Below are 12,310 nucleotides of genomic sequence, written 5' to 3' on the forward strand. Positions count from 1 at the left end.
GGTACCAACGCACTACTATAGAGAGCGTGAATTCATTTCATTTTTACTTCAGAAATTCCTCGTTCTCTCTGATTCTCTCTACAATTTCTCTCAACTATAGTTCCATGTGTTTGTTCCTAGCCTCAAGATTAATCTTTTGTACAAGATACTTCTTAGAAAACAGGAATCCTCTGAGGCAATAATTATTATATTTATTCATATGAAATGAAATCTTATGAATGCATAAATAGTCTCTCATATAAAATTGTATACGTACTTTCTTTCTTCTCTTTTGGAAAAGAAGTACTTTGCATATCATTTTTCAAGTCCTGCTTTAAAAATCTGATAAAATACAATTCATAATATAATTAATTATAGACCCAAATTGGAGAATACCTCGTCAAGTGGAATAGCTGCTGAGAGAATAACTGGTGTAACAATACATAACACAGTGACAGTGATCGAATAACAGAAACCAGAAAAATAAAAAATAGGGACAAGACACCAAAATTTTAGTGTGGGAAACTCTCTGAATGTGAGAGGTAAAAACCACGGGTCATTCACCAAAAAATAAGTACCACTATAATCAAGTAATGATACAAGAGAATCTCAAATAAATACACAAATCATGCTAACAAACCTACAGTAAGTCAAAACAACCAAGCACCAATGCATATCAATGTGAACCAAAAAGATGAAAAATTGACATAACCAGAGCTACTTTGCGCGCACAAGCCATATCTGACCCTCCAAAATCTCAATCGTCCAACCATTCAGAACGAAAAAGTATATCCAGAACTTACTATCGCAATTTTAGCTGAATCAAACATTGAACCACTTCCCAACTGCAGATTTATAGTGAATGCATAATCAACCCAAAAAAAAAAGAAAAACAATTATTATTCCAGTAACAATATGGTAATGAAAATTGAGGTCCATTACGTCAGAATTAATCATACCAAAGTGCATGTTATTCGAGTATGATCACAAAATTGTAAAATTTAAATTATCATTGTAGTAAAAGTATGATCATCTTCATGAAATGTTTGAACAAAATGCAATCAATTATTAGACTAGATGTGTGTTGGGAAAACTCAACACAGGTTTAAATCAAGAACCTGTCTAACAGCGGAAGCACCAAAAATAATTTTCTCACAACCTGTGCAATTAAATGGGCAACAACAAAGATACTCCAAGCAACAAATATAATGGCAGAAATTAAATAATCAGACACCAGAATTTTAACGTGGGAAAACCCCCAAAAGAGGGACAAAAAACCCACGGGACCTAGTCCAGAAAAATCTTCCACTATCAGAATAATGGGTACACAAACAGTCTTTCTAGTGACACTAGGGCATCTCAACAATCAACAAAATACATCACCAAAACTGGTGGAATCAACATAAACCCTCCACAAAAGTGGGTATCTCAAATCAGGCAAAAGAGAAGGCAATACAATAAATAAGTTATATCCTAATGTTCATCTCTACACCAGGAATAACATACTAAAATTTCATAAGAAATGGAGCAAGTTTACCAAGTCAATGTGATCAAGGTTGGCTTGCCCTTTTCCCCCAAATTTCTCTTCTCCTTCGACAACGAAGCAGGCTTCGTTTTTCCTTTCATTCAAAAATGAATGAAGTCTTCTCTCTCACCTCTCGTGGCTTATGCCACTTTCTTTCCTTTATTTCCTTTTTTTTATATATAAGTTGTGTGGGCCCCACTTGATATTGGGGACCCACCAACAAATCTCCCCCTCACCAATTCAAGTGGGGATAGGCTGCTCTACCAAACCCGCCTTCTCTTTGCAGGAATCAAACTTCACTGCAGGTAAACTCTTAGTCATCATATCTGAACTATTATCATCAGTATGGATCTTTTCAAGTGCATATGACTTCATCTCAAGCGCTTGACGTATCCAATGATACCTCACCTCTATATGCTTCGATCTAGAATGAAACGTCGGATTCTTGCTGAGATGGATAGCACTCTGACTGTCACAAAATAACACAAACTTCTCTTGATTGATGCCTAACTCTTGTAGGAATTTCTTCATCCACAAGAGTTCCTTAGAAGCTTCAACAACAGCAATGTATTCTGCCTCTGTAGTAGACAAAGCAACACATTTCTGAAGTCGAGATTGCCACGACACAGCTCCCCCTGCAAAAGTCATCATATAACCAGAAGTAGACTTCCTTGAATCAAGATCCCCAGCCATATCCGCATCTGTGTAACCATCCAACACAGGTTGGCCACTCCCAAAGCATAAACAAACTCTGGAAGTACCATTAAGGTATCTGAGAATCCACTTCACTGCTTGCCAGTGTTCCTTGCCAGGATTAGAGAGAAACCGACTAACAACTCCAACTGCATGAGCAATATCCGGCCTGGTGCAAACCATAGCATACATCAAACTGCCAACTGCAGATGCATATGGAATCTTCTTCATTTCCGCTTTATCTTTCTCACTTGTAGGACATTGCTGCGAACTCAGCTTGAAATGACTAGCAAGTGGAGTACTAACAGGTTTGGAATTACTCATGCTAAACCTCTCTAAAACCTTCTCAATGTACTTCTGTTGTGACAACCACAGTTTCCCATTCTTCCTGTCACGAGTGATACTCATGCCAAGGATTTTCTTTGCAGGACCCAAATCCTTCATAGCAAAGGATATGTTCAAGTCTTTCTTAAGACTTTCAATCTTCTTAGTGTCATGACCAACAATCAACATGTCATCAACATAAAGCAAGAGAATTATAAAATCACCATCAGAGAATTTCTTAACATATACACAATGATCAGAAGAAGTCTTACTGTACCCATGACCTTCCATGAAGGAATCAAACTTCGTGTACCACTGCCTTGGCGCTTGCTTTAGCCCATATAAGCTCTTCTTCAACTTGCATACAAGGTGCTCCTTTCCTTTAACCTCGAAACCCTCTGGTTGCTCCATATAGATTTCTTTATCTATGTCACCGTGAAGGAATGCAGTCTTCACATCAAGCTGCTCAACCTCTAAATTCAAGCTAGCCGCCAATCCAAGCACAACTCGAATAGAGGACATCTTCACAACTGGAGAGAAAATCTCCTCAAAATCAATACCTTTCTTTTGCTCAAAGCCTTTCACAACCAATCGAGCTTTGTACCTTGGCCGTGAGACACTTTCATCCGCTTTCAATTTGAACACCCATTTATTCTTGAATGCTCTCTTACCCTTCGGCAACTTCACCAATTCAAAAGTATGATTCTCATGCAAGGATTTCATTTCTTCTTGCATGGCCTTCAACCAATCTTCCTTATGCTCATCAGACATAGCTTCCTGGTAGCTCTCTGGCTCCCCAGTCTCAGTGTTCATCACATACTCATGAGGAGAGTATTTCTGAGAAGGATGACGCTCTCTAGTAGATCCTCTCAATTCAGGCTCAACTGGTGGTTCAGGTGGAACTTCAACATCTGGCACCTCAGGTTGAGGTGTAGGTTCATCATGCAAATCATCACCATCATTATCAACTTGTACATCTCCCCCATCAACAGGAGGTCTAATGGAAGGACCAGGTTCATCATCAACAGAACGTCTAACAGTTACTGTTGGCTTATCTGTCTTCTCAAGATCTTCAATAGTTTGGTCTTCAAGAAAAATCACATCTCGGCTTCTAATTATCTTCTTGCTCACCGGATCCCATAATCTGTAACCAAAGTCTTCGTGACCATAACCCATGAAGATACACTGCTTTGACTTCCCATCAAGTTTAGACCTTTCATCTCTTGGAATGTGAACAAAAGCTCTGCAGCCAAACACTCTCAAGTGACTATAGGAGACATCTTTCCCTCTCCAAACTTTCTCTGGAACATCACCATTAAGTGGAACAGAAGGAGAAAGGTTGATCAAATCTACTGCAGTCCTCATCGCTTCACCCCAAAAGGATTTAGGCAACTTTGCATGAGAGAGCATACACCTGACTCTATCATTGATAGTGCGATTCATTCTCTCTGCAACTCCATTATGTTGAGGAGTCTTAGGAACCGTCTTCTCAAGCTTGATTCCATGTCCTTTACAATACTCTTCAAATGGACCCCTGTATTCACCACCATTATCTGCTCGAACACATTTTAATTTCCTTCCTGTTTCTCTTTCAACACTTGCATGAAAGTGTTTGAAGATACCGAGCACCTGGTCTTTAGATTTCAAAACAAAAGCCCACACTTTTCGAGAATAATCATCAATAAAAGTAACAAAATATGATGCACCACCTAGTGTCTTAGCATCCATAGTGCAAACATCAGTGTGAACTAGATCTAGAACATGTGATCTCCTATGAGGTCCAGAATTATGAAATGATACTCTAGCATGCTTTCCAATAAAACAATGAGTGCAAGTATTTAAAGTTGTACCTTTCACTGGAAGTGAGTGCTTCTTGGCCAAGACGCTTAGTCCTTTCTCGCTCAAGTGACCAAGACGTATATGCCACAAATCAGAAGAGGAATCATCAGCTACATTCACATATTCTTTGCACAACTTTGCTTGCAACCGGTAGAGAGTAGTGAGACTATTGTCTTCTTTAGCAACAATGAGAGCCCCTTTGGTAATCTTACATTTTCCACTACCAAAGGAAGTGCAATACCCCTCTTGATCCAATGCCTTCACTGAAATGAGATTGAACCGCATATCTGGCGCATGCCTAACATTCTTCAACTGCAACTTGCATCCCATATTAGTTTCAAGCCACATATCACCCATACCAATGATATCACACACTCCTTTATCTCCCAATTTGATCTTGCCAAAATTTCCAGCAGTATAAGAAGTGAAAAACTCACGTTTCGGAGTGACATGACATGAGGCACCAGAGTCTATAATCCAAGTGGAATCATCACAAACAAGATTCACATAATTTTCATCATATGTGATAAGAACATCTTCATAAACAATAGCAGCAGTTTCTTTATCACTATCTTTACCTTTGTCTTCGTTTCTTCCCCTTGATTGTTCTCTTTTCAAGAACCTACAATACCTCTTGATATGCCCCGGCTTGCCACAATGGTGACAAATGAACTCTTTTCTTGGCTTGTACTTTCCTCTTGACTTGCTTCGACTCTCTTACCTGTCAGAACTGTGAGGTTTTCTACTTTGACTTCTCCCCCGTGACTCTGAAACAAGTGCTTCTGACTGTGAGGAGGCATTAGTCAAACCTCGCTCTCTTCTTCTGGCTTCTTCATTCAACATGCTCTCTTTAACCATTGCTAACGTCAACTTCCCATTTGGAGCTGAGTTAGTCAGTGTCACAACCAGAACTTCCCAACTATCAGGCAAAGAGCTCAACAACAACAAGGCTTGCAACTCATCATTCAAAGTGATTTCATTATTTGTCAATTGGTTCACCGTCTCCTGAAAAATACTCAAGTGCTCCGGCATTGATTTACCTTCAACATACTTCATATTGACAAGCTTCCTAATCAAGAATGCTTTGTTTTGCACATTCTTCCTCTCATATAACTCCTTCAATTTCTTCCACATCTTCTCAGCATTCGTTTCGGTGTCAACATGTGGATACACACTAAGATCAAGCCATTGCCTAATCAAAGCAACTGCCTTCCGATTCAGTTTCTTCCATTCAGCATCGGATTTAGTACCTTTGGATTTATCCCCTTCCATAGGATCATACAAGTCCTTGCTATACAGCATATCTTCCATGAGGGTCTTCCAAATTGAATAATTTTGGGAATTCAATTTGACCATATTCGGTCCATGAGTATTTTCCTCCATTTAATCAGCACAGAAATAAACAACCAAAGCTCTGGATACCACTTTGTTGGGAAAACTCAACACAGGTTTAAATCAAGAACCTGTCTAACAGCGGAAGCACCAAAAATAATTTTCTCACAACCTGTGCAATTAAATGGGCAACAACAAAGATACTCCAAGCAACAAATATAATGGCAGAAATTAAATAATCAGACACCAGAATTTTAACGTGGGAAAACCCCCAAAAGAGGGACAAAAAACCCACGGGACCTAGTCCAGAAAAATCTTCCACTATCAGAATAATGGGTACACAAACAGTCTTTCTAGTGACACTAGGGCATCTCAACAATCAACAAAATACATCACCAAAACTGGTGGAATCAACATAAACCCTCCACAAAAGTGGGTATCTCAAATCAGGCAAAAGAGAAGGCAATACAATAAATAAGTTATATCCTAATGTTCATCTCTACACCAGGAATAACATACTAAAATTTCATAAGAAATGGAGCAAGTTTACCAAGTCAATGTGATCAAGGTTGGCTTGCCCTTTTCCCCCAAATTTCTCTTCTCCTTCGACAACGAAGCAGGCTTCGTTTTTCCTTTCATTCAAAAATGAATGAAGTCTTCTCTCTCACCTCTCGTGGCTTATGCCACTTTCTTTCCTTTATTTATTTCTTTTTTTTTTATAAGTTGTGTGGGCCCCACTTGATATTGGGGACCCACCAACAATGTGTACTTTAAGAACTCGCATAATTTTCAAAAGTGCTGCAGAACTTGTTGGTGGCTCACACGGGAAAGAGGAGAACAAACAGAAGTTGACACAGCAAGAGGAACAAACTGAGAATGAAGAAAAGCTTGCTGCACAAGTAACCAGTGTTAACAGATTTGACAGAAAGGGTTAACGATTTGGAGAAGAGATTAGCAAGGAGTAAGAAGAGAACGAGGACTAAGAGGTTCAAACCAGCATCATCATTGTCCAAGATTATTAGTTCAAAGAATAATCCATTGCAACACATTGCAATGTAAACTATTTTGGTTTAAAAGGGTGTCATGTGTTAATTTCACTTGTTGTTAAATATATGAAACATAAGTGCTAAACTTTTCACTTTTCATTATGCTCTCACTGTCATTACCTGAGATGGTGAGATGAGGGAGGTTGTCCAAGTTGCCCAACCATGATAGTTGCTCGCAATCTCCTGCACTAAGCTCTTTCAGGTTAGGCGGCAAACCACCCTCTGGCCACCTACAAATTTTGGGCAACCTCCTATGTCAAGAGACTTTAAATTTGGGAGAAGACTATTCATGTGACGTGGCAATGCCTCCAACTTTGAGCAGTATCTGACATCAAAATGAGTCCAGTTGGGTGCATCCAGTCCTTCTCTAGGAAATGACACAAATTCCTCGCAGTTAGAGATGGTGAGACGTTGAAGAGCAGTGTGTGGTGTCTCTGACATTGAAACTGATTCTAGATTTGAACACCCTTCTATCCAGAGACTCTCTAGATTGGGAAAGGCATCCAACGACAATGAGGTCAGTGAATCACAGCTGTTTACTATTTGTAGAGCTACGAAATCATACTTCTGTTGTTGCTGGAGTAATTCAATTTGGCTGCAATGGAACATTGTGAGCTTTTGCAAAGATTTGGGTAAACAATTTCCCTGCAAGGATATAGCAGATGAACTCCCTGAGATATGTATTTGTTGGAGGGAAGTTAGATGGTGGATGATCCTTGCCTTAAATGCACACTCCACCACACATTCAAATCCAATAATTGATAACCTATCCCCATCAAGTCTCATCTCTTTACGCCATTCTTGATATTCTTCTTGTATTTCCAGATGGTGCACTTTGGAAACATCCGATGAGGAAGAAACGATTCTCATTAATACCTGATTAAGCATATCTCCCTTTAACATTGGACACCCTCTTATTTCAAGGCTCTTAAGCTGAGGAAAGGCTTCTGAGTCAGGTAAGTGCCACTCCTCCCAACATGCCATATCCCAGAATTCCAAACTCTCCAGGGAGGGAAACGGTGCAATAGGTGAAGAATATTGATCACCTTCATTCTTGTAAAACTCCTTGCCAATGCTCTTCAGCTGATCAAACCTTTCAATGTGGAGGGACTTCAGAGATGGGAGCTGTCCAAGTGAAGGCAGCATGCAGCAATTCTCACAACCAAATAGAGATACACTTGTCATATTGTTGTAGGAACTGTGCCCCAACCAATCTGGAAACATTTTACCTTTGTATCCATCAACAGTCAAGTTTTTCAAGCCAGTGTGTGGTTGCAAGCCATGGAGTATATCTTTTTCATCAATATGTGTGTTTGAAACCATATCATCACCTGAAGACCATTTCAACAATAAGTCTTCAATGTGCTTCTTATCTATTATCCTTGCACTCCTTGCCTCATTGGCATCAACTACATTCTCCAAATTCTCAATCTCAAGTGATCCATGAAGATTTGAAATCCCTCCTAACTCTTGGATTCCATTGTCTTCTTGCTTTCCTACCACAAACTTGCTTAAAATGTGCAACTGTTTCAATTTGCCCATTCTTTTTGGCATTTCTTTCAGAGGAGTATCCCTTATATCAAGATGCCGCAAATTCACAAGATTAGACATGCCACTGGGCAGCATAGTCAGCTGTGAACAATATCCTAGCTTTAGTCTTTGTAAATTACACAACTTGCACAATGACTCGGGCAATGTCCTAATAGCAGTTTTAGATAGATCCAGATAGCATAGGTAGATCAATTCACCTAAGCTACTTGGCAGCATAGTCAGCATTGAACAATCTTCTAATTTCAAAGTTTGTAGATTGCACAAGTTGCATAGTGACCGCGGCAATACCTGAATAAAACTAGAAGAGAGATCCAAATAGCGCAGTTGGATCAATTTAGCCATTGAATCAGGAAATATAGTGAGGTAATCAAGGCATAAAACTCTCAAGTATTTATTCTTCGACAATATGCGACATGTTAACCTTGTGCTTTCTTTGTTGCTAAAAAAATTACCATACTTAATATACAAGAATGTCCTCAAAGATTCTATTTTATTAGAGGAATAGAATTTTTTAGAGATTGGATGATCCATTGACAAATGACGAGTTAGAATACTCATTTCTTCCTTTTCACCAAGTTCTGAGAATCTACAATAATGATCTCCAGCAATAAAAGTTGCCAAGTCATGCATGAGATCATGCATCACAAAATACTTCTCATGATTGTTTTCGACCTGCTTGAAAAATAGTCTTGAAGCCAAGTCGTCGAAACACTCGCAACCAACTTCTTCTAAAGTCTGTCCCCCTCTTGGTTGTTGTAAAAGATCTTCAGCCATCCACAGCAAGATTAATTCATCTTTATCTAGTTTATGATCTTTGGGATACAATGAACAATAAACAAAGCAACGTTTTAAATGAGTAGGCAGATGATGGTAACTTAATAACAATGCAGGAACAATCTTACTATTTGTCACAGAAAATTCCCAGATGTCACTCGACAGTATTTTATTCCATTCTTCAACACGACGCTCTGAGCGCAACAAGCGTCCAAGTGTTTCTGCAGCTAACAGCAAGCCATCACACCTCTCGATAATCTTTCTACCTATTCCTTCCAGTTCTAAGCTTCCATTTGATTCAGGAAAGGATGCATTGTCGGCAAAAATAGACCAACAATAATCATCTGACAGTTCCTTTAGAGGGTAAGAGTTATAGTGTCGGACTATTCTACCAACATTTACCTTGCGGGTGGTTAGAAGAATAGTGCTTCCCTTTGTCCCATGTTGAAAAGGGGTGATAAAACTATTCCACATGTCAGCATCTTCACTCCAAACGTCGTCCAAGACAATGAAGAACTTCTTGTCTGACAGTTTTTCCTTCAAATGTTGTTGAAGTAAATCGAAGCCGTCAAGACTACAAACACCTGAAGAGATCCCCTTTATAACATTCTTAGTAGTTTCAACAACATCAAAATGTTCAGAAACACAAATCCATGCTTTCATATCAACTCCGTCCATCAAATCCTTATTGTTGTAGAGCCATTGTGCTAAAGTAGTTTTACCAACACCGCCCATACCAACAATAGAGATGACGGACAGGTTATGATCATCGTTGTCATTGAGCATCTTGATTAGTGCCTGTTTGTCACCATCCCTGCCGATCACGTTCCCCTTGACAAGAGAAGTGGATGGAGGTCTCCATGAGGAGCTACCCGTTGGAATGTCTTTGAGACCAAGGCTATCTTTGCGTCTCTCAAGATCTTCTATTCTTTCAACCACCTCTTCTATCTTAGTCACCATCTCCCTACCAGACAAATTAAGGAAGCGACGAAGACGAGTGCGTACCTTGCTGTGAATTTGAGCTTTGATGAAGACACGGTCCAGCAAGTCATCAGCAGTGTAGAGAGCATCCCTGAGACTATCAAGCCACTCCCTGATGAGTTCGTTTCCAAACTGCTTCTGCTCAGCGTCAGCAGCTAGAGCTTTGGCAGCCAAGATAGCAGTCTTCAGCTTCTCAACCAACTTTCGATCCAACTTCTTTCCCACCACCAAGTTGATAAACTCAGGTGAAATAAGCCTCTCAAGAACAACGTTGATGAAGCCAGAAAGAAGTGCTTCAGCCATGGTCTGGTGATCAGAACAACAGCAAATGAATCAGTCTGTGATTGGATTTCGAGAATGTAAGGAAGAGAGAGGGATATTGCAATAACGCTGCAGGGTAAAGATATTGTAAGGAGTGGAGTGCATAGCTGACTTTGCAGTTGACTTCATTTTTATCTTCTTCTTTGAAGGATGAAACAAACATCTAAAGTGTGACCAATGAAAACTAGTCTTTGTGGAAATTAACAGTGTTTAGACAATGAATTCACGCGGTGCCTGTCTTTAAGGGCTTTTCTTAATGTCTTATGCTTAGTTTCTTTGGAACTGATTAAAATTGCTTCATTTTTTGTGTTTTTATTTCCGAGAAATGCAACAAACTAAAATTGCAACTTGAGCAAGGTTTCAAACTTTTGCACAACCAAGGTAACAGCCAGTACGGTTTTCTATCATTTTTTATTAGATAACAATAAGTAGCTACTCACCTAAAGTTATTTTCACGAACATAGATTGATGGTTTCAGTGGCTAAGAGAAGGGGGGTTGAATCTTAGCCCCCTTTTTGCTTGCTGACACTTGCTGGATTTTTAGAGGAGACTTTTCTGTTTTATCTCGTCCCTAGTCACGAGACATTTTCATTTTGTCTCGTCACTTGACACGAGACATTTTTTATTTTTCATCAGAACAGTAAAAACAGAAATGAAGTAGGAAGAGAGAGAAGATAACACCCAGATATATCCTGGTTCAACTGCTAAGTGTAGTACAGCCTACATCCAGTCTCCATCACAACAATGATGGAATTTCACTATAATCATCCAGATTACAACTTGTAAAGTGCTAACCCAACTTACAAGGGGATTCCCACAGAATCATGAAACACAACACAGATGTACAAAGGAACTCTAAGACATCTATGGCTTTTTCTTTTAATTTTGCACTCTCTGCCTTTTTCCGCTCTATGGCTTTTTCATACAAACCTCACTGTTTGCCTTTTTTCCATGAGACTCAAGACATGACAAAATTAAACAGAAAAATACAAAACAGAAAACATTGAAGGAGAAGAGAACTGCTAGCTTAGGTAGCTCTGAGAACTCTGTGCCTTGCACTCTCAAATCTTACTCCTTGAATCAAACCATGACTGTTCACCTCTTTTATAGAGAAGTGAAGCCTTCACAGTTGAAACACAAACCCGAACTCAGCTTCTTTTCCTTCAACAAAAACCGGTTCGGCCACACAGAGAGAAGAGGTAACTAATGCAAGAACCAACATGCAAATACCTCTAGTCCTTCCTTGGTTATCACTCTTCATCAATCCGAGCGCTCCATCCTTGGCTTCCTCTCCAAGATGGATTTCTGGCCCTTGATGCTTCATGATGATGGTGACTTCATCTGCTTCAATCTCTGCCTTCAACCATCACTTCGCCACTCTAGCTACTCCCTGTGGTGGTTGAGCAGAATCAAAGACAAGCCATGCCTCCAAGGATCTTCCCTACTGGCCGAATCTTCTTCCTTCTTTTTGTGTATGAAGGATCCGAGATTACCTCACCAAATCTTACCATTTATGGTGATTATCTCAGCCACAACATACTTTTTGTTTTCTTGCCATCATTGTGATGGACTTGTAGCTTGTCCTTCCCTTGCTTCGGTAGCTCCATTTTGGTTTCAAGGAAGCCATTGTTTCCTGTGTATTAACCGAAGAGAGAAGAAAGAGATGAGAGAGAAGAGAGAATGTGAAGAAAAAGCAATTCAAAGTGATTAATCAAATTAATTAAAGATAGCTTGCTTTTTCTTCCCTGGGTGGCGTGTAAAGTTAATGCCATCAATCATGTCAATGATACTCTCTCTCATATTTCCCATGCACTTATCAAATTAATTCTAATAAATTTGAAATCCATCATGATGATTGAATGAGTTCCGTTGGAAGCTATGGAACTATGCTTTACATGCTTAGTGGATTCGGATCATGCATAGGGAATTCTCATCAAATGTGAAG

General features: G+C 39.5%; 2 protein-coding genes across 2 annotated transcripts in view; both read right to left on the reverse strand.

The window, feature by feature from the left end:
* LOC130960807 (putative disease resistance protein At3g14460) overlaps window positions 1-12,310 on the reverse strand; it is a 94,525-nt gene that overhangs the window by 9,253 nt on the left and 72,962 nt on the right. The gene's annotated exons all lie outside the window — the stretch shown is intronic.
* On the reverse strand, window positions 6,937-10,347 carry LOC130962408 (putative disease resistance RPP13-like protein 1). The gene has a single exon (XM_057888626.1). The coding sequence runs from the start codon at window positions 10,345-10,347 to the stop codon at window positions 6,937-6,939; it is 3,411 nt and encodes a 1,136-aa protein (XP_057744609.1).

The sequence above is a fragment of the Arachis stenosperma genome, chromosome 2 (genome assembly GCF_014773155.1).
Source record: "Arachis stenosperma cultivar V10309 chromosome 2, arast.V10309.gnm1.PFL2, whole genome shotgun sequence".
Lineage (NCBI taxonomy): Eukaryota > Viridiplantae > Streptophyta > Magnoliopsida > Fabales > Fabaceae > Arachis > Arachis stenosperma.